Source organism: Symphalangus syndactylus, chromosome X, assembly GCF_028878055.3.
Source record: "Symphalangus syndactylus isolate Jambi chromosome X, NHGRI_mSymSyn1-v2.1_pri, whole genome shotgun sequence".
NCBI lineage: Eukaryota > Metazoa > Chordata > Mammalia > Primates > Hylobatidae > Symphalangus > Symphalangus syndactylus.
The window spans coordinates 155409222-155432542 of record NC_072447.2 but is presented as its reverse complement, the minus strand read 5'-3'; the positions used below and the strand labels follow the sequence as shown (position 1 = coordinate 155432542).

At 44.7% G+C, this 23321-nt stretch overlaps 1 protein-coding gene across 9 annotated transcripts in view; it reads right to left on the bottom strand.

The window, feature by feature from the left end:
- Nucleotides 1–23321, bottom strand: part of ZNF185 (zinc finger protein 185 with LIM domain) — a 63056-nt gene that overhangs the window by 16157 nt on the left and 23578 nt on the right. For 8 of the 9 annotated variants that reach the window (XM_055268524.1, XM_055268522.1, XM_055268525.1 and 5 more), the window contains 2 exons: nucleotides 22400–22489; nucleotides 14347–14544 (listed from right to left, as the gene is read on the bottom strand). In XM_055268524.1, coding sequence (XP_055124499.1) covers nucleotides 14347–14544; nucleotides 22400–22489 — 288 coding nt within the window. Of the gene's footprint in view, nucleotides 1–14346; nucleotides 14545–18743; nucleotides 18943–22399; nucleotides 22490–23321 lie in introns of those variants that run through there. The other variant, XM_055268529.2, reaches the window with a different exon arrangement.

Below are 23321 nucleotides of genomic sequence, written 5' to 3'. Positions count from 1 at the left end.
AATCTTCTACCACATGGCTGTGCTGGAGGCTCTGTGAATCTGCTGTGATTCTGGGGGCTGCCCGATTCTCAAATCACTCATTGCTCAATTAAAGTCCTTTAAATGTAATTCAGCTGAAGTTTTTCTTTTATCAAATGGTGTCAGAAGCAGGATCCGAAGTGGAGCTTCTAGCAACGCCCCCCCGCCAAGAGTGCTGAGTGAACACACAAGGTACCTGCAGGACCCACTTGTGTCCACTGATCTCTTAGAGTGGCTGGGGATAGTGGGTAAGCTCCCTCTCAGATTTCAGAGCTCCATGGATTTGTGTTTTGAGCAAACTCTCCAAGTTTCTTTGAGCACATTTCTGATCCAAACTGGGTTTGGAAGTTGTGACAGAAACTGGGCTGGGTCCAGGAATGGATTTGATCTGGGAATTAACTGGCTTGGATCCAGTTAGAGGTCGCTCACATCTGACTGGATCAGAAAGGAACTGGTAGTAAACAGTAATATTGCAAGGGTTATACAATTTGGCTTTTAAAAATTCACAGAGATTTTTGTGTTCTACTCCTTACTTTCATTTTTCTTGCATGCCTTGGTAGAAAAAAATCATTGGCTAAGTTAATCAAGAGAACTTGAGAGAAAAGCCAATATTTTAGGTAAAAATGGGATCCTTAATTTCTGGAAAACTGAGTTCCTTCTGGCTTACACATTACGCCCGGGAGGCAGCAAATTCTTACAGAAATGGTGACATCTTACAAAAGATAACTTATGGTGGAATGTTCCAAATGAACAACACCACACTGAAGTGCATTTAAAACAAAATTCTTTTGTGTTGTGGCTTGGCTCCCAGGGCAGTGGTGCAGAGAACCAGATCACCAGGGCCACTCAGGGAAAGGGAGCCCAGAAGCCTGGCATGCCAGCAAAAGGGTAAATATTTCTTACCAGTCAGATTTCAGGCTTCTCTCTCTCTGTGCAAACTGATTGTAAAATCACTGTTTATCTCCTCTGTAAAATTTTAATTAATGCAAAAAGGAATTCTGAGGCTAGTCTTAAGCTGTAGTCAAACTGGTATATTTTGTGCTATAAAGTCGTTTTTCTGTGTCGAGGGGTACCTTAGGATAAAACATGGGCTTGGGCCCCCATAAGCTTGCTGCTCAAGATGGCCCAGCAAGCTGGTCAGTGACAAACTTTGCTGCAGGTCCCTGAAACGAACAAAAAACTGGACAAGGTCGCCATCCTGTTTTATGTCCTTGGGAGCTTGACCTTGTAAGCATGTGGCAGTACTTTCTCCTTGTCTCTACCTTCCAGGGAACAGGAATTTTAGGGTTCATATCATAGTTAGTTCTAAAAATTATCTTGAGTAGTTAAAAGCCTTTGCAAGCTCAAAATTAACTACCCTAGACTCCTTCTGGGCTCAGTAGTTAAGGTTTTGCCCTTTCACAGTGGCAGTCTGGGTTCGATTCCTGGCTTAGGAAATAAGTCCTTTCTGGTTTAATATCTGCATGACCTTGTCTATTCCCTTCTCCTCCATGGACTGTCTTAAATTTTCCTTTGAGCACCTGGGAGTTACATTTAGTAAAGTTCAAAAGCCAGAAATATTGGCCATGTTGCCTGGCTAAAGTTGGGTAATAAAAAATTTTAAAATGAATTTATAAAGAGTGCTATGGTTAAAAGTCAGCTTAATTAAGAGCAGATATACAAGCTCTAACAGCCTGGACTCCTCAGAAGAACAGGAGGCACTGATGACCCTTTCCTGGCCCTGTTCTTCCAAGGACTCCATCCTAAAGTCAATTAAGAAACTTAAAAACTGGCAAATGAAAAATCTTACAACTACTGTAGTAATCTTCTGTCTGTGTAGTTATATATGTGTTGTGTGTAATAGTTATACAAAGGAGCTCTAATTAATTGGTTTAAACAAAAATAAGCATTTAAATCAAATATGTTAAAAGAAAAATAAAAACTCTAGTGCCTTTTACTTCATGTAACTTTAGTAATCTTTGGGAAATAAAAACAGCTTTAAAATTATTGGCAAAATAAAAATATTTGTTTTAAATTATGCAGGTCAGATATTAGGTTTGCTAAATGCTTTAAGGTCATAAACTGCTTTGACTTTTGAAAATTGCCCAATTTATTTTGGAGCATTAGATTCTAGATAAGGCCTGGGGACATGTGGAATTAGCCATGCTCCCTAGTTATGCAAAGAAGGTTATAAAGAAAATAAACTTTATATAAGAAAGGATCTTGTATGGTAAATTCTTGTCCTAAAGTAAAATGACTGGTTGTTTAAAAAGAGGGATGTTTAGGGCAAGTCAGAAAGTCCAAGAATGTCTTAGTCTGTATAAGTTGTGAAAGAATTTATGAAACGGAATTTATGCAAAAAATGTTGTATAATTTAAAGATGTTTAGGACTCCTAAATGCTTCATAAAATGCCACTGTAACTCTTAACTGTACAACTTGTCTGCTTTACAGTTAGGAAAGGCCTGAGACACATGGAGTGAGAAGCTGGAAAGAGTCAGACCTTATCTGCATTTCTGTCTGGGTCCTAGGCTCCACACTTAGTACATAATTAAAATTCTGAAATTACGAAGGTTTTTACCAAAAGTAAAAGTCCCTAAAAGTTAACACTGTAACATGTAATTGAGACTACTGAAGAAACAGTTTTACCTGCAAGGCTGATAAGAAAAGTGAAATATGTTTTTGATAAAAGGTTATAAGAAGGTATGGGAATGTGGATTTGTTCTGCCTAGATTAAAGGGTTAAAGGATTGTTTTAAATTAAATAAAGCTAAAGGTTTAAACAAATTGTGGAAGGTTTATAAAAATTAACCTTGTAGGACAGGCACAGTGGCTCATGCCTGTAATCCCAGCACTTTGGGAGGCTGAGGCAGGTGGATCACCTGAGGTCAGGAGTTCGAGACCAGCCTGGCCAACATGATGAAACCCCCTCTCTACTAACATACAAAAAAAAAAAAATAGCCAGGTATGGTGGCACACGCCTGTAGTCCCAGCTGCTCCAGAGGCTGAGGCAGGAGAACTGCTTGAACTGGGGAGACAGAGGTTGCAGTGAGCCGAGATCATGCCACTGCACTCCAGCCTAGGTGACAGAGCAAGACTCCGTCTCAAAAAAAAAAAAAAAAAAAAATTAACCTTGTAAAAAATTATATGTATGAAAATACTGACTAAATTTAAAAGGGTATTATTCGGTTTTTCCATAACTTGAACACAGAAATAAAAGCACAACAGGTTTTCTTAGAGCACTAATCTGCTCTTTAACAAAAATTGTAAAGGGTTATAAAAGGTTTATAAAATTCTTACCTTATGTTCAAACTGATTAAGATTGAATACATTTGTCTATAAGATTTTATTTAAGAATTAGGCTTGACATCGATAATGCATTAATGGAACAGTGACATTTGGCTTATTTGGTATAAAAATCATGGGACGCATTGTCAAAATAAAAATACTGTTTTGTTTTGTCTTGTTTTGAGACTGAGTTTCGCCCTCGTTGCCCAGGCTGGAGTGCAATGGCATGATCTCCGCTCACTGCAACCTCCACCTCCTGGATTCAGGCGATTCTCCAGTCTTAGCCTCCCGAGTAGCTGGGATTACAGGTGCATGCCACTATGCCTGGCTAATTTTTGTATTTTTAGTGGAGACAGCGTTTCATCATGTTGGCCAGGCTGCTCTCGAACTCCTGACCTCAGGTGATCCACCCGCCTCAGCCTCCCAAAGTGCTGGGGTTACAGGCATAAGCCACCGCGCTTGGCCAATAAAAATAATGTTTAATCTTCAGGTTATATTTTTAGTGAATGATATTAATATATATTCCAAAATTATATGGGGTTTCTAAAATTCTAATATGTATATCAAGTGCAGATTATAAAAATTCAGTCACAGGGGATTAATGAAAAGATCACTTAGTGAAGCGAGTAGACTCTTCATCTAGCTCGTTCTTTATTTTATTTGATTTAGGTGGTTTGTTTTATGGGGATCTCGGGTAAACAGCATACTCCAAACTCTGGGTATTATCATACCGATAGTCATAATAGTCTCCCCAGTGCACTGTATTCTCTCAAAGGTTTTAAATGTTTGCATGCAGCCATCTCAGAAATGTCAAATGGTCTCTCTTCAACTGGAATAACAAAACTGAAAGAAATGTGTGATTATGAGGACATCATAACCTATGAATGACATGCTGAGACTGGAAAACCTAAAATGATGGTAACTAAAAGTGGTGCTAAGGCCCTAAGTTTTGGTCACACTCTCACCTAAGTGAGAACCTGGCCAATAAGGGGAAATTTTTGTTTGTTTGTTTGTTTTTTAGATGGAGTCTCGCTCTGTCACCAGGCTGGAGTGCAGGTGCGTGATCTTGGCTCACTGCAACCTCTGACTCCCAGGTTCAAGTGATTCTCTTGCCTCAGCCTCCCGAGTAGCTGGGATTACAGGCACGTGCCACTACGCCCGGCTAATTTTTGTATTTTTAGTAGAGACGGGGTTTCACCATGTTGGCCATGATGGTCTTGATCTCCTGACCTCATGATCCGCCCGCCTCAGCCTCCCTAAGTGCTGGGATTATAGGCATGAGCCACCACGCCCGGCCAGGGGGAGTTTTTTAAACAAAATTATAGCAAGCCATTGTTTTGGACTGAGCTCATGCACTAGGCCCCAACAGACCAAACCAAACAAAATGGAGTCGTTCATGCTAAATGTAACATAATCAAACTAAGACTTTAAGGAAACAAATAGTTCTTAAAACAGACCAGGTTTTGTTTTTGTCCTGTAAACAGAACATTCTAGCATAAAGAGGTACCTTCTATTCAGTCCTTATTCTCTCCTTACAAAACCCACTGTCCTCCTGTTTCCCAGTGGGTTTCAAGACCATATAAGTACATTTACAATGGTAATAGTGATATCAATAACTAAGGTTTTTGTCAATCTCTCAAAGTTGAGAAAATGACCAAAAAGGGGGAATTGTTAAAGCAAATTAAATACGGCCTGAGAAGGACTCCATAGTTCTATATTTGAGTCTTTGTGGATAAACTGTAACCTACAGGCAGACAAAATTGAAAACCTAACTTAGGAGTGTGTATCTGTAACAATAGCTAATTGTCTTGGCCAATCCCAGCGGCCATACTTCAACCATTCATACACTGGTGAGTGTTCAAACTGTTCAAATAAGGCATACGCCTAACCTGTAACCAATCCAGCCATTCTGTACCTCACTTCCAATTTCTGTACGTCATTTCCCCCCTGCCTTTTTTTTAATCTATAAATCTTCCACCATGTAGCTGCGCTGGAGTCTCTGTGAATCTGCGGTGATTCTGGGGGCTGCCCGATTCACAAATAGTTCATTGCTCAATGAAACTGCTTTAAATTTAATTCGGCTGAGGTTTTTCTTTTATCACCATGTACCTGCGTCCTGCACCTCACCTCTTACATGTCTCATAGGTGTTACATTTAACATGCCCCCAAACATTTCTTCTACCTCCCTGGTTGAGAGCCTGAGTCAATGAGGCGATAACAGTTTTTTGAGATGAGCAACACAGGGGGAGATGCAAAATTAGTACATTAGTTAATTTGTTTTATCTGGTTGTTTTTGGTGAGAAGCTGTGTTGGTAAAGATGGTTTGGGACGTGCTGAGTTTTGGAAGGCGGCAGAAGTCCCTAAGGCTACCTCATGGAACTACGTATAGGTGAGCCTGCTGCTCCTACCAGCTATGTTTCCCCTTGCTTCTCAAGAGTCTTAAGCCAGAAACCCAGAATGGATTATTGCCTGGAGGATGATCAAGTGTTCACAGCTGTCTGCTTTCTACCCTCTCCTTTGCCTTGACAGAATGTTAGGCAGGCTTCTCTCCTCCCCACAGGGCCTGAACTTTGCTTGCTCCTGGTTAAGTGCTGAAATGCAGAACATGCCCCACTTAGTAGCTTATCCTGAGAATCGGCTGACCACAGGAAAACACATTTCTGGTCATGCCAAACAGGTTCCCCTTTGCTTGCCCACTGGCCCTTGAAAGTAGCTGAGCTGCTAGCTCTACTTACTACTCCCTACCAAAAAAAAAAAAAAGGCTTTTTTTGTATTATTTTGTGATGTTTTTGTATTATTTTATGATGTTTGCAAGTCCTGAGGCTGCAGCATCATCCCTATTGCAATGGTCTTTTTAAATAAAGTATTGGCCAGGCATGGTGGCTCACACCTGTAATCCCAGCACTTTGGGAGGCCAAGGCGGGTGAATCACTTGGGGTCAGGAGTTCAAGACCAGCCTGGCCGACATGGTGAAACCCCATCTCTATTAAAAATTCAAAAATTAGCTGGGCATGGCGGCGCACGCCTGTAATTCCAGCTACTCAGGAGGCTGAGGCAGGAGAACTGCTTGAGCCCGGGAGGTGGTGCTTGCAGTGAGCTGAGATGGCACCTACACTCCAGCCTAGGTGACAGAGGAAGGCTCTGTCTCAAAAATAATAAAATAAAATAAAAGTCTCTCTTTATCTAAATCCATATTTGTTTTTTGTTTTTGAGACAGGGTCTCACTCTGTCACCCAAGCTGGAGTGCAGTGGTGCAATAATAGTTCACTGCAGCCTCAAACTCCTGAACTCAAGCAATCCTCCACCACTTCAGCCTCCCAGGTAGCTGGGACTATAGGCACACAGCACCACGCCTGGCTAATTTTTAAAATTGTTACAGATATAGGAGTCTCGCTATGTTACCCAGGCTGGTCTCGAACTCTTGGGCTCAAGTGATCTTCCTCCCTCAGCTTCTCAAGTGCTGGGATTACAGGTGTGAGCCATTGCACCCTGCCCGGAGACGGTATTTGCTTTTATTGGACACTTTTTATGGTTCTGTGATTCAGTTACTTTGATTCTGTTAAATGAGCTCTTCCCAGTTCTTTTCTGTTTGAGCAAGAATCTTCGCAGACAGAAGTCTTCCTAGCTCTTTTTGAGTAGGGATTTAACCCCTGACTCTGTTGAGCAGGACTCTTCCTGGTTCTTTTCAATTTTAGCCAGAATCGTCCTGGATAGAAGTTTTCTTGGTTCCTTTTGAGTGGAGATTTACTCCAAATTCCTGGCTCTTTTCTGAGGCCTCATTGTTTCCGTTGACACCTTGTCTAGAGATTGCACAAGGAAAGCCCTTCAGCTCTTCAATGAGGACTGAAGAGAAACTTTGGACTGCGTGCAGAACTTTCTAATGAGACTGTTCAGCCTGGCTCCTTTCTCTATTTGATCTGCCTCTTCCCACAGGTAACTCTCAATCTACTGGGTGCCCTTCCTCCTCTTCCTCCTCCTCCTCCCTTGCTGACTACATGCTCTGCCCCTGTGGCACTCATTCTGTCCAGTATTTCCAAAACTGGCAAAAAAAGGTAATCACAAAGGGTAATTTGGAACTTCAGTGACCTTATTAGGGAACCTGGGGTCTCCCCAAACCTGCTCATCTAAGATTCTCCCTTCCCATCTTCCTACCGCATCTCTCTTCCCTTCTTTTCACCACCTTGGACCTTCCCTTCAGCTCCCTGAATCTTTTCATCTGTCCCCTTCAACGCCTCTACCTCCTACATACCCCTACCTATTCTTCACCAGGCTTTCCCCTTCCCACTCAGGCCTCTCAACTACCTATAGCCAGTAGAGCTTCAGGCCCCCTGCCCCCATTGAGGGCTCGCCATTAGATCTCTATTTGTGTCTGTCTGTACGTTTAGTATACATGTATGTTGTACATGTGTAATATTTCAGTACCTCCAGATGGCATTACCAAATTAATTTACAAAATCCCTTATCCTCTATTCTAATTGACTTAGAGATAAATAAGTACTTATAGAAATTAAATAATTATAAAGCTCTCATAAATTAAGGAAACAACTTCTAATACTTTCAATGTAAACAACAAAAGTATTCTTATAAAAACTAACCCAAATGCTTTTAAAATTCAAGTTCACAGAATTTACGTAAACTTTTGGCAAACAAAACTAGTTTAATATTGTTAGTTTAATAGACACCTATGTGTCTGAGTTATCAGCATTACATATAATACAACAGAATACAAGCATACATTTTTACCCTACTTGGGTATATTCCTCTTAAACAGGTTTACATGTTGAATAAGCTAGTATTATATCTACTACATGTTTAAGATTATAAAAATTTAAATTTGCTTTTAACCAAACTGAGTCATTATTCTGGCAAACTTTATTTCAACAGTAATTATGTTTTATAAGATGTAAGCTTAAAGGCAGTTTCTAAAATCTTTTTGGTAACTTAAAACCTTAGACTTATGCTGAATTAAGTTAACTAAATTCATTAAATATCATTTATAAAGAAGATAAAATATTTAGTCACTAGACCTAATTTTGAGTTTATATACTTTTTGCTTCTTTTTTTATGGTACAGTGTGACTATATTTGGATCTGTTAAATGTGTTTATTTGTCCACATTGCAAAATGGTACTATAAAAAGTATATAACTATAAAAAGTTATGAGATGTATATTCATAAGCTTTACTAGTCTGCTACAAAATGCTGGTATATGATATTTCAAAATTACCTACCTCCTGTTTTCTCTGTAAAAGACAAGTTATTAATGGTTAAAATTATAATAAGTAAATAAGTATATATATATATATATATATATATATATATATATAAATGAAACTACTAAAAGTAATAATGGCAAAGGGAAACAACTTTGTACGCAAGGTATGCAAATATGCTTTTCCTAAGGAAAAAGAGAATAGCTTTGTCCCGAATTAAAATGACAAATAATTTAAAAATGTGTGAGACAAAATGTAAATAAATATCTTTAAAATTAGAAAACGTTCACAGAAAAGGAATTTTATTTGTCATGGTTGAAACTAGTATTTATTCAGTATATTTATAAGATTTTCAAAAAAGAACTAATATCAAATATTATAATTGTATAAAATTAAAATGTTGGTTTCTCTGTTAACATAACAAAATTTTCTTAGGCTAGGTGCAGTGGCCCACGCCTGTCATCCTGGCACTTTAGGAGGCTGAGGTGGGCAGTTCACTGAGGTCAGGAGTTCGAGACCAGCCTGGCCAACATGGTGATCGCGCCACTGCACTCCAGCCTGGGCAACAGAGCAAGACTCCGTCTCAAAAAAAAAAAAAAAAAATCTTGATCATTAGTCTGTCCCTAATAAAAAGTTATAAATGGTCTGTTTTTCTTCTGAGTAATCTGCCTAAGAGGCAAAGATTTTATGTCTTATCAAAATACTCTAATGACCTATCTGTATGTTCACTTTATTATGTCCTTAGTTATTTTTTAAAAGTCTTTTCAATTTTAAAGGAAGGGAAGATTCTTTACAATCATGTTATCTCATATGTTTACTTTAAAATTTTTATAACTCTGATTCACTAGCTAACCAAGTAGTATTTCTCACTAACCCATAATGCTATTCAATCAAATGTTCAAGAACTCCTGACAACTCTTAACATTTGCCTCCCCACAATCAAACCTTAAATATATTTTATACCTAAAACTGGCTTTGGGATTTGCCAGGGACCTTCTGGAAAATCTCAAAGGATTAGTTCTTTCACCTTGTAACAAGAAAGGTGCAAAAATTAATTAGTCTTATTTAATATTGTATAAATTGCATTGGAAGCATTGTCAAATAAAAAAAAATGCAGAAACTTCCCTAAATTAGTCTATAATGGGTAAAATGTCCTTAATATAAATATTTTAGAAATTCCATAGAATTTCTAGCAGGTTTTCAGTGTCCTCAGTGCACATGAGATATTGCTTTTTATCAAAGCCCCAGTGCTGCTTTGCCTTATATTAGATAAGAACAATACAAGGTTATCAATCATCATTTCAATTATGGGAAATTCACATTGCTCACTGATGGAATATTGTTAATATACAGATGTTTAGGACCTTTCCTTAACTGCCAATTTGATTTTATTCTGCACCCAAATCTCACAGTTATAAATATGTTCTTACTAGTTTATTTATGTTTTTCTCACTGGCTTGAAGCTTTCCCTTATATAAAAGGATCATTGCCACTAATGTCATTAAGCTTTTGTTAGAACAAGTATTCCCCACATGTGGAATTCTACCGCTTCTTTCACATGACTAAGGAATCCATTTCCCCAGTAAAGTCATTCAAGAAATAAAATGAGTTCTTCCTTTATCCCCCAAATTACATTGTCCTTATCATCCCCAGTCATCTGAAATGATGGAAACAGTAGAGTATTAAAGTGAAAACTTACAAACTGATGAAAAACTCAATCTCCCAGGGCTAAGGTTTTACCCTTAGCACTGACTGCCCTCTGGTCCTCTCGTGCTGGGTCATATCTACTCTCCCTCCATATGATATAGTAACTGGCCCACCCATGAGAACTCCCTAGTGTCTAGACTCTCAAAGATTCTAATCTGGTCAATTCGGACATTTAAAAATAATGACAAGGATTTTTTTTCGATTTTTCCATCCACTCTCCCTCGAAGTTCAGCTACTGTTGTTGCCTACGTCTCTGGAGGCTCTCACTCTGCCCGTCCCTTCCCTTCTTGGAACCCCAGGCTAGTTATCCACTAGGAGAGCGCATCTAGTGGCTTTCTTCCCGGCGTGTGCCCAGACTAGAGCTGAGGGAATGCTTGCTACTTAGAACTATTAGCAGTAAGCAGCCCTTAAGCCCCTGGCCCACAGACTCTAAATGCTGCCCATCAGGTGCCATGACATAGTCGACCCTTCCTGATGAACCTAGCCTACTGAGATGCCCTGCCAGTGACCAGACCCAGAGACTGCAAATAGAGAACCCCAGGTGGCCCGGAAAGAGGATTTGTCTACAGTCGCACCCCAGCATGCTACAGGATTTAGACCACTAAGAGGAACAGGAGAGGAGCACTTGCAGAGTGCTGCCGTCTGCCTCAGCAAAACAGTACAGTGGGCCAGGGCAATCCGGCCAGGCCAGCCTAGGCAGGGAGGATTCTCTTCTCCCTGCTCCACTCTGCCCACTTCAGTCCACTCTTCTGACTCCACTGGAGACCCCATCGCAAAGCAATACCCTTGCCGCATCATTCCTCTGCTTCAAACCTTCCTGGCTCCTCTCTGCCCTCGAAAGAAAATCTAAAGTCCTTGTTATGGCATAAAGTTCTGATCCTGCCCAGGATGTGTCAGGGGTCCCCAAGAGCATCCCTGGATTTGGTGATTCACAAGAAGAACTCACAGGACACAGCACATCATCACACTCAAGGCTATGGTTTATTATAATGAAAAGATATGAAGCAAAATCAGCAAAGGGAAAAGCACACAGGGCAAATTTCTGAGGAAACCCGGGCATAAGCTTCCAGAGTCCTCTCCCAGTGGGTCACACAGGATTCACTCAGTTCCCCTCAGCAGTGAGTTGTGACAACAAGTGTGAAATGCTGTCGACCAGGGCAATTCATTAGAGACTCAGAGTCCAAGGATTTTATCGGGGACTGGTCACGTAGGCACCCTCTGCCCAGCCTTTACCTAACATAGACACGTTGCTTTCACCTATAGGAAACCTTCCCCATTATCTTGTAGCTGTAATTATCTGCTCACCCCTCCCACATCCATCACGTCACAGCCAGTTTCAGAGTGTGTACCCCATCAACAGCACCTGCTTATCTTCCGCTCCCTCCTCAATCCATTATAATCCAACTACAGCCTTTCCCACTGCCCCAACCTACTCCCCTCAAGGCAGTCATAAGTTCTACACAGCCAAATCTGATGGGCCTATTTCAGGATCTACAGAGCACTGGAAAGTTAGCTCAGCGTGGCTTGTTTTCCATGACAGTAGTCTTTCCTGATTCTTCCATTTATCCAAAATTTTCCTTCTCAATACCTCTCTGTAGCTCCTCTTCCTCCTCAAGACCTTTTGGAATTATTTTCCAAAATTATGGTCCATCTGCCTTTGCTTCTCTCATATTTTTACTTCTTTTCATTTTATATATTCAGCTAGGGTTTTAGGGGATCAATAATTAATATCCCCTCTTTTTTTTCTTTTTGAGACAAAAGAAGAGCAGAAAATGGAGATAAATGTCAGCTGATGAAGCAGGTGGCTTTAGATGTACATCCCAAAAGGAAGGCTCCCTCAGCACCCCTGAACCACATGGACTTACCCACCCAGCCAAGGGCCTGGCTGGACAAGTGGCCCTGGAAGCTTGCAGAGAAAAGCCGAGAATACATGCTTTGTACACACTGCCTTCCAAAGGCATTCTCCAGGCAACCTCATCCATTCTCTTTAGTGACTTCCTATGAGCTGACAACTCCCAGCTCTCTAGCCCCAGGTCAGATCTTTGCTCAACTCCAGATTTGTTTACTCAGTAGCCTACTGGACATCACTGGCTGGAGCCCCTACAGGCACTTCTCATTCGGCATGGCCCAATGACCTTAGCATCTCTGTGCATCTCTCAGCAGGCCTGCCCCCAAACTCCTTACCCTCAGCTAGCTCCTGTCACCACCCATCCAACTGCCTAGCCCTGAAATCTGGGGAGCAACCTTGGCTACCACTTTTCCCTCACTGTTATCTGTAGTTTTTTTATTTTTATTTTGGAGACAGGATCTTGTTTTGTTACCCAGGCTGGAGTGCAGTGGCAGGAACATGGGTCCCTGTATCCTCCACATGCAAGGCTCAAACAATCCTCCCACCTCAGCCTCCCAAGTAGCTGGTACTACAGGCATGTGCCACCACACCTGGCTAATGTTTTTTAAATTTTCTGTAGAAATGGGGTCTCGCTATGTTCCCCAGGATAGTCTCAAACTCCTGGGCTCAAACAATACTGCCACCTTGGCCTCCCAAAGTGCTGGGATTATAGGTGTGAGCCACCAAGCCAAGCCCACTTTTACCTTTAATAAGTCAAAAATACTTGCAGCCTTATCACCTCGCCCCTGGTGTAAGCAAACAGTCTCCAATATGGCCTCCTGCCTTGTCTTGTCGTATACTCCCCTGGCCTGGTCCTCCACAGGGCAATGGAGGGATCTTCTTTGGACTCAAGTCTGGCTGTGGCACTCTCCTGCAGGAAAACCATCAGTGGCTCCCAGGGCCCTCAGGATGTGGGTCACACTCCTCAGCCTAGGAGCAGGTGCCTGCGCAGCCCCTACTCAGTGCTTCCTGCCAAGCCAGGCTGGATTAACCCTCCTTTGTGATGTTCCCTATACACTTTGTGAGGCTCTACTCGGAATGCCTTCCCAAGCACATCCATCTGGCAAAATCTCCCTCAGCTCCAAAGCCAGCTCCAACATCACTCTCCCTGTAAAGAAAGCCTTTCCTGACACTCCCCCTGCAAAACGAGAACAAAACCCAGAACCACTCACCTCCTCCTTCATCCACAAGCCTCACTTTTTATACCCCTTCTGCATGGAACACTGACTAGTTCTAGAAGCCACACGATGTGACAGAAAGTCACAAGATGGGCTAGATATTCTTAGAAGGTAAAACTTGTTATCTAATAGTTGAGCCAGGCCCTAAAAATAACCTCCTATCTAACTATTAATAATTATGGAACCTCTATGGTACAAGAAGCCCCAGAGCAAAGAAGGCAGATGACTGTGTTTCTTTCATCCCTGCAAAAGGAGCCCCAGGCTCCACCTGCTCCCCACAGCAGATGCCCTGCTGGATTCCACCAGCTCCTCTCTCGGGGCTATATGAGTCTTAGCTCTCTCCTTCTACATTTCTGTCTTGTGTAAGAAACTGTTCGCTTTGCACCCCTGGAATCACTGGCCTGTTGACGTGTCCAGAGCTGCATGGACATGCAGTGTTTGCGCTGGCAGGCAAGATGCCTTCAAGAGAGCCTGACTTGAAACTCTCACACCAATGCCACATGGTCAGCTCCAGTAACAGGCACGTTTGTCCTCTTGCTCATGCACACTGGCACACACCAACACTTGGCCAGTCACATCCTGTGTCACTCTCTCATGCCTGCTCACACATGCTCCCTTTCTCTCCCTCTGGCCTCTATCTCTCTGCTTCACTCTGTCACTTTTGCACTTTTACCCTCTTTTTTATTTGCTCTTTCACTCTGTCCTTCTCTGACAATGGCATTTTACCCACACAAATAGCCCTCACTCTGCCCAGGACCCCCACCTGTAGAGCACCTGTGCTCTGAGAGACAGCCTTCCTTCCTGCCCCATGCATTGGGAATTAGCCAGGGCTTCTCACACCTGGGGACAGACACATCCTCCTATCACAGTCCCCTCCCAGCTCCTTGAGCCACAAGAAGCCTGGTGACACTGCTCTAGGACCAGGGAATCACCACCATGACCCACTCACAGAACAGGAGCCTAGGTGTGCAATGTGTCGGGTATTGGCACAGGGTGTGGGGAAGTGGTTCCTATGTGGGTCGCAGACCCCAACAAAAACATGGCTCTAGAAGCAGAGCCCACTGCAGCTCAGCCCTTACCTGCTGCCACAACTCTCTTGTCCAACAAGTTGCTCAGATCCGCTGGGGCTGCTTTGCTGCTCTGGGGTGCTGGGATCTGCAGGTTGCTGAGTGGGTACAGCTGGGTCTCCTTGGCCACTTCTTGGGGCTCCAGGCCTTTCCTGCCAGGCCTCTCCAACCTTGGTGGCCACACTCTTCCCCTCATAATCAGCCAAGGTCCTGAAGAAGAATAAGCACCCTTATGAAAACAGTGCTCTGAAACTAACCCTGCCTCAGCCCCAGGATGCAAGCTGGCTGTCACCTCCTGTGGACTTGGAGGGACTCATATCCCTGAAAGCGGGGCAGAAAGGAGCCCAGGCACAGCCCCAATTCCAGGGAGCAGATAGTCTCCTCCTTGGTAGGAGCCCAGCATCGCTGCTCCCTTCTCACTGAACAGGCCTCCATGTGTAACAGACGAAGCCGAAGCCTCCGATGTTGTTGTTGTTGTTTGGAGGCAGGGTCTCACTCTGTCGCCCGGGCTGGAGTGCAGTGGCACCATCTCGGCTCACTGCAACCTCTGCCTCTCGGGCTCAAGCCATCCTCCCGTCTCAGCCTTCCGAGTAACAGAGACTACAGGTCCACACTACCACACCCAGCTAATGTTTGTATTTTTTTTTTCCTGTACAGACAAGGTTTCACCATATTGCCCAGGCTAGTCTCAAGTGATCCTCCTGCCTTGGCCTCCCAAAGTGCAGGGATTACAGGCATGTGCCATTGCACCTGGCCCTCCAATTTTTGGCTTTTGCCACCCCTGAATCCAGCAAGAAGGACGGGGCTTCCCCCCGATGTCTCAGGCATCGAGCTCTTCAGGGGTCTTCCCTGGCCTCACCCCATGATTGCGCCTCACCCTCCAATCTGGGTACCGTGGGAAAGAGGCTGCTAGCTGATCCTCCACTTCCACACCCCTGCCATCACCAGCCCCACACCGAGGTGCAAGGTGCTGCTTCCAGAGTCTACTAGGCCAGGGGCAAACACCAAGTTGGGCTACTAAGAGAGTGAGCCCAGCATTTCAGAATGAAAATCTAGTTCGCCATCACCTCGATCCTAGCTCACTCTGAATATAACCTTCCCAACATCACCAGCCTGCCTTCAATAGCTGGTGGGGGCTACCCCGAGACAAGAACATGCTACAAACTACCCTGGGACTCTTTGTATATAGGAGCTAACTTTGTCTAGGCAGGTTTCCTGCCTTCAAGCTGGAATAACAAGGCCAACAGAGGCCACACTTTTTGGAAAGTATGCCCTGAAAGCAATATGATTCTTCAGCCTCAGGTGGAGGTCGAGGGGACTACAATTCTCCAGCAGGTAAAACAAGCTAATTGCCACCTCCAGCTGCACCAGGCAGAACTGCAGGCAAGTGAGTGTGACGCCACACAGTAACTGTGGGGAACCATCCCACTGGGCCTGTGCTTCTCTGTGCTGCTTCCACCCTTAGGGTCTGCTGCAGCCCATGCAAATCCAAAAGTGCTCTGCACAGGTAACACCAGTCCCAGGGTTGCCAGCAGGGTGCCCTGACACACCCACTCAATCTCTGTCAGTGACATGCTTGCTTGAGCCAAAGACAAACATACAAGGCCTGAAGAGCTTGTCTCCCTACTGTGGTAGCCCTGAGTTAGCTTTACTATGGATTTAATCAGAGTCCCGTCCTGTCCCACGTCCTCTGTAGAAATATACTAGTAGAGGTTGCCCTCACCAAGTTTGTGGATAGAGCCAGGATTCTCCCCAAAGAGAAATTTGGGCTCCACTGTGACACAGGGACAAATGGATGAACAAGGCTTCTTCGTTCCTAGGCCTGTGGCAGGGCCACTGTGATTTTAGGAGATATGACCTATGTGCGTCATAAAAAGGAAATCTTAGGCAAACACTCACAGGAAGCTCTGCTGGACAATGTAACATCCAGGGGAATTACTTCCCAGCTATACTGTCCGAGCCCCTCATGAACTTCCTGGAAGTCAAGTGGTTAGACATAGGCAAGGTAACACAGGGGATGGTGACCAACGGGACTTTGGATTTGGGATTAATTTCTCTGAAGCCTTTCCTTCTGAATGTAATTGGACCAAAGATCCAGTAGCCTAGTACAGCCACTGTCAACTCCTAACACAACCATAATCTACACACTGCCATTCTTTAAAAAAAAAAAAAAAAAAAAAAAAAAAATTGGAGTCCCGGCGTAGTGGTTCATGCCTGTAATTTCAGTACTTTGGGAGGCAGAAGTGGGTGGATCAGGTGAGGTCAGGAGTTTGAGACCAGCCTGCGCAACATGGCAAAAACCCATCCCTACAAAAATATACAAAAATAAGCCAGGTGCAGTGGTGTGTGCCTGTAGTCTCAGCTACTTGGGAGGTTAAGGCAGGAGAATCACTTGAGCCCAGGAGGCAGAGGTTGCAGTAAGCCGAGATCACCCCTATTGCACTCCAGTCTGGGGCGACAGAACTGAAACATTGTTTCAAAAACATATATATGATAGACATCACATACATATGATAGACATCACATATATGATAGACATCACATACATATGATAGACATCACATACATATGATAGACATCACATACATATGATAGACATCACATACATATGATACACATCACATACATATGATACACATCACATACATATGATAGACATCACATACATATGATAGACATCACATACATATGATAGACATCACATATATATGATAGACATCACATATATATGATAGACATCACATATATGATACACATCACATATATATGATACACATCACATATATATGATAGACATCACATATATATGATAGACATCATATATATGATAGACATCACATGTATATGATAGACATCACATGTATATGATAGACATCACATGTATATGATAGACATCACATGTATATGATAGACATCACATGTATATGATAGACATCACATGTATATGATAGACATCACATGTATATGGTAGACATCACATGTATATGGTAGACATCACATGTATATGGTAGACATCACATGTATATGGTAGACATCACATGTATATGATAGACATCACATGTATATGATAGACATCACATGTATATGATACACATCACATGTATATGATACACATCACATGTATATGATAGACATCATATATATGATAGACATCATATATATGATAGACATCATATATATGATAGACATCACATGTATATGATAGACATCACATGTATATGATAGACATCATATATATATGATAGACAAGAGTAGAAGTGTCAGCTGGGTGCAGGTGGCTCATTCACCACGTCTCACTATGTTGCCCACGCTGATCTCAATCCCCGGAACTCAAGTGGTCTCCCCACCTCGGCCTCTCGAAGTATAGGATTACAGGTGGGAATGAGCCACCTGCACCCAGCTGACACTTCCACTCTTGTACTGCCTCCACTAGACTCCTCCACTGGCCAACAACGGTTGCCAGTGGTGAGGAAATGTGGTGCCTAAACTTCACCTGATCCTCATGCAGAAAAAATAGAAACTTGAGAAGCCCATGCTTGCAACATCATGAGGAAAACAGCATGTTCCAGATGTAAAATTTGATGACAAAAGTTTAGTAGGAAGGAGATGAGATATCATGTCATGTCAAATGAAATCAAACCAATAAAGCTGGTAAAGTTAGCTTTCCAGGTGTCCCTGAACACCTCTGAGAGGAGGAGATATTCGTCTGGTGCTGCTTCACTTAGCTCGCAGATTTAAATGTCCCACATGCTTTGCATATACAAACCGATTTGGCCATTTCAACAACCCTATATGGTAGGAGGCATGATTACCACTATTCTACACGTGAGGAACCTGAGGCACAGAGAAGATGAGTAACATGCCCAAGGTCACGGTGCTTGTAAGTGACAGAGCTTGCACTGGAACCCAAAGCACCAGAGTCCAGGCTCTCAACCACTATACTATACCGCCTCTCCCTTCAGTGTGATGGAGCGGCCCAAGGTGGAATAGGGCAGAGTCCCCACAGTTTGGGACAGTTAAAACTGTGTTGTAACCTAGGGAAAGTAAGGCTCCACTGTCCTGCAGGATGTCAGGATGACGCCACCCCCATGGCGCTCCCTCATCAAACTCCTAGGGAACGAAGCCCCTCCTCACTGAGCCCCACAGACCAGCCCCGGTCAGCCCGAGGGCCCAGCGTGGTTGGAGGGTCCAGCTGCCCTCCCTGTCTGCACGTCCACACCCCCTCCCCCTGGACAGCCCTGACGACCCGTGTCCGGTGTCCCAGAGGCCATGGCCGCCAGGGCTCCTTGCGAAACAAGCTCAGGCCACAGGAGCCCCGTTCGGCCCCCGCGGGACCGCGCTCCCTCCCGCCGGCGACGGTCCACGCGCGGTCACCCCAAGGCCACTCTGGCCGCGGCTTCAGACCTTACGCGGGGGAAGGGGCAGCCAGCTCCTCGGGCCCATTCGTGATCCTCGGGCGACCTCTGGCGGCCGACACGGGCATGGCCTCAGGAGAATCCCCGCCGAGGCCGAGCTCGTCCCGGTCGGCCATTTCACTTTGTGGACAGTCGCATTTTCCCGGCGGGCACTGCGACCGAGTTCGGGGCTTCAAGAAATGGCGGCCTGCGCAGGCGTACTCACCACGGGCGCGTGCTCGCCGAGGTGCACAGGCGCGCGCGCGTCGCGTACGCTGGTGGCGAGCGCGCATTCGCGCAGGCGCACACGTCCTGCGCCCGCTATCCAGACTCCGGGGAAGGCGAGGAGTGTGGTTCTGTGCCATCCCTTTTTCTTTATCGTCCCTTCTGTCTTCCCAAATAGATCGTCAAAGCTCTAGAGCAGGGTTTGTCAACCTTAGCACTATTACCATTTTGAACCCCATAATTCTATGGTGTGTGTTGGGGGATGTGGGGCAGGTGCTATCCTGTTCACTGTAGGAGATTTAGTAGCATCCCAGATCTCTGCATATAAGAAGCCAGTAGTGTCTCCCACTCCCAGTTTTGACAACCAAAAATGGCTCCAGACATTGTATCGTGGCTGGAGGGTTTGGGAGATGCCCCTGGTTCAGAACCACTGCCTGAGAACAATGGTTCTCAACGTAGCCTGGAAGGAAAATAAACTGGGGAACTTTGAAAAAGACACACGTGATGGAGACCCACCCCAGAAAAATAAAATCCAAATCTCTACCTGGGACTTCGGAAAGTTTTTGTTGTGTTGTAAACCAAAAATAAAATTCTAAGCTCCCCAGCTGAATGAATGGACACTTCTCTCAGCCAAGGGGACACAACGTGAAAAACTAGTTCAGGTCATGATGAGAAAGGGGAAGGTCAGACATGCCTCAATATATTCTCCTCCCTTTGGAATTCATGCCCAACTGACCAGTATTAACATTGAGAGAGATATTCAGACTGACAAAACAGACTCCTTGAAGCAATAATATGCCAAATTCCAACCTGACTCTAGTATAGCATCACATGACAGAGAGCAGGTAATGAAAGAAATTGAAGTATTTTACACCAAAATATATTTTTTGACATATTTTGAAACGACCCTGCAAAGCTGTCTCTCCTGGGGGAAATTTACATTCTGTAGAGAATCTCCTTCCCTTTCCAGGCCTTTTTCTGATCTGACGAGTTTAGCTGAGAGTCTAGCACCTTTTAAAGGTCTGAATAAGAAACATTGGCCATCTATTGCTTCTAAGGGCGGCCACTTACGAGACTTCATCTATATAAGAACCCTGGTCTCCACAACCCCTTATCTTAATCCAGGCACTCCTTTCTGTTGATTCCAGGTCTTTAGAGAATAACAACTCTTTCAACCAATTGCCAATCAGAAAATCTCTGAATCCACCTATGACCTGAACCCCACCCCCACCCCCACCACACCCCCAGCTTTGAGGCGTCCAGTCTTTCTGGACCTAACTAATGTATACCTCACATGTATTGATTGATGTCTTATGTCTCCCTAGAACATAAAAAACCAAGCTGTAACTGAACCACCCTGGGCACATGCTCTCAGGACCTCCTGAGGCTGTGTCATGGGTCATAGTCCTAACATTTGGCTCAGAATTTCTTCAAATATTTTACAGAGTCCGGCCTTTTTCATCAACAGTGTATTTCAGTACTTCCTAGGTGATTCTCAAGTACAGCCCCAGAGTTGTGAAACACTGTAATCAAGAAAGTTTGTATTGCCCAGGCACAGTGGCTCACGCCTCTAATCCCAGCAATTTGGGAGGCCAAGATGAGTGGATCACTTGATATCAGGAGTTTGAGACCAGCCTGGCCAACGTAGTGAAACCCCATCCCTAGTAAAAATATAAAAATTAGCTGGGCATGGTGGCACGTGCCTGTAATCCCAGCTACTTCGGAGGCTGAGGCAGGAGAATCGTTTGAACCCGGGAGGCAGAGGTTGCAGTGAGTTGAGATCACGCCACTGCACCCCAGCTGGGGCGACAGAGTGAAACTCCATCTCAAAAAAAAAGAAAAACACCTCTGATTTTGCAGACATTTAAACATCCGAGGAAAGTAGTGTGAGCCTGGCTCTAGAGTTGGCTGGATCTGGGCTCTGTTCCTAAGTGTGTTCATCACAGGAGTGAGTCCCTCAATTTTCTCCTCTGTCAAGTTGCATAATAAGAAGCCTTATCCTTTTCCACGTTTGGGGAGAATTAAGGTGAGATCAGACAGCATGTTAACCATGTTAACCAGCTGTAAGTTAGTGATTCTGGGTCTTGAGACTAGGCTCCAAAGACAAGATTTCATAAACTAGTTTTTCGTAGTTTCTCCTGAGGATTTTCTTAGAGCCTCTTCCCTTGGAACTCAGCTCTGCCACTTGTAAGGCCTTGGCTAAGTCACTTAATCTTTCTGTGCTTCAGTTTCCCACCTTACCCATCTCACAAGGTTGCTGGAAAGGCTGTAAGGCACCTAGCACAGCACAGTATTGGTGTCAGCTATTGTTTTCACTGATTGTTAATTGTCAGTGCAATTTGAATGAGAAAAGAAATACAATAAGGCCTCATACCTTAGATATCCATTGCCCACCCCAGCCCCCAGCATCTTGGTTTAAGTAAAAAAGCAACAGCAATGTGGTATGAAAATGCAAACATGCCTTCACCTTTTAAACACCTAAATCACATCAGACTCCCCTTTGGCTTAAAACTTGAAATAAGATCCAATCTCTTAATCATGGCCCTGCTCCATCTATGGCTCTCCTCACTGGCCAAGCTCCAGCCACTCTATCCTTTGGAACATGCTAAGCATGTTCCCACCTCAGGGTTAGTTGGTTTGTGGTTCCTTATCTACAGCTCTCTCCACCGTGTTCTTTCTAGAGTTGGCTCCTTCTCCTCTTTAGAGGAGCTCGCCTGAGTTGCCTTTTCCACCCAGCTAAGTAGTACCCTCCTCACCGCCGTCACTCTATCTCAGCTGCGGCTGTTTTCTTCAGAGCACTGTCCTTCCCAGGAGGCACAGAGACCTAGGCTCCAGGCTTTTGGGTTTTGTTGTAATTAGGCATAAACCTTTGAGAGACTATGAGGAGAACCATATGAGACACTGTGAGTAGAGGGCTGTGCACGCAGTAGGCTCCAATATCACAGTACAAGAGGCCAATCAAGCCCTACCTAGTTCACTGAGCCTCCTCTTCCAGCACTCCCCGACAAGGACACTCATCGCTGACCACACCCAGCTACATACAGTCCCCATGAAGCCCCCTTCCCCTGCTCTAGCTCTGATGTATTGCTCTAATCTGGACCAGCCTTTGCCCACCCCCGCCTGAGAGTTCCTGGAGGGCAGCGGTGTTTCTGATTTTTCTGCGTGCTCCAGCCTCCAGCAAAAGGCAGTTGCTGTCAGAGTGGTTGCTGACTGAAAGACCCTTTCTGACTATGATGTACTTCCTGGCCAAGGCAACAGAGTTTGGTGGAAAGCTCCCTGGCCCCAGAAGCCAGAGGGTTCCGGTTGGGGCTTCTGCCCTTGCTTTGTGCCTCGGGCCAGCTCACAAACCTTGCTGGCCTCACCTTCCCAGCCAAAGGCCAATGGACACACAGCCCAAGCTGCCTCTCTGCACCCCAGAAGTCCAGCACTGTCTGCTCATGCCTTACCCCTTTGGGTCTGCCTTTGCATCCTCCTGGGCTGCTGTGCTGTCGCTCTTCCTATCAGCAGGGACAGCAGAGACTGAAGTGGCACTGGAGCTGAGGAAGGAAACACAGGCCCGCTGAAATCTCAGACCAAAGAAGGCTGGGGCCCAGGTCTTCCCCCTCCAGGCTGCCTTCTCACCAGAAAGGGGGGAACTGTGTCTTCCAATAAAGGCTGGTGTCTCAGTCCTGGCAGTAGTGTGGCACCGATGCCACTGTGTGTGACAACTTCATGTCAGCTTTGGACATGGCCTTAGCACCTGAGTTCAAGAGCAAACACTGCCCCTGACCAACTTGGGTTCCCTGGGGAAGTCTCCTGGTTTTGGGTTCTAGTATCCTGTAAGGTACCTGGATGTGCTTTGGTCAAGGAATAGGCAGAGGGGGACATCCAGGCCTGCATGACTCAATGAGTCTGGTGCACAGGTGCACACCTCCACTTCTTATAAAACCTGTTTGTGTAACTTCATACTTGGCTCTAAACCACTATTGTCTGTAAAAGGTATAACTGCCCTGTTGAAGCTGTGTATGGGGGACATGTCTCTTTGGGCTTGGCTCAGCTCAACATAGCTTGACATGGCGGGTGCACGGGAACCTAGAGAAATAGAGAGAGCAAGAGCTGTCTGTCTTTGCAGATGGACAGAGGGGAGCCAGGACAGAGGGGAGCCAGGACACAGCTTGGCTTGCCCGTGCCCAGGGAGAGAAAGAATTAAGCTGCTGACCCTGAAGGCAAGGGAGAGCTGGCCACACGGCTGTGCGTAGGGGCCACCGGACTAAGCAGCCAAGTCAGGGCAGACGGTGTGAGAGTAAGCTGCTAATGAGAAAGCTAGTTTGAGAAAGCTGTGTAAGAGAGCTGCTGCTGAGTAAAGCCATGTCTCATTTACCTGCTATC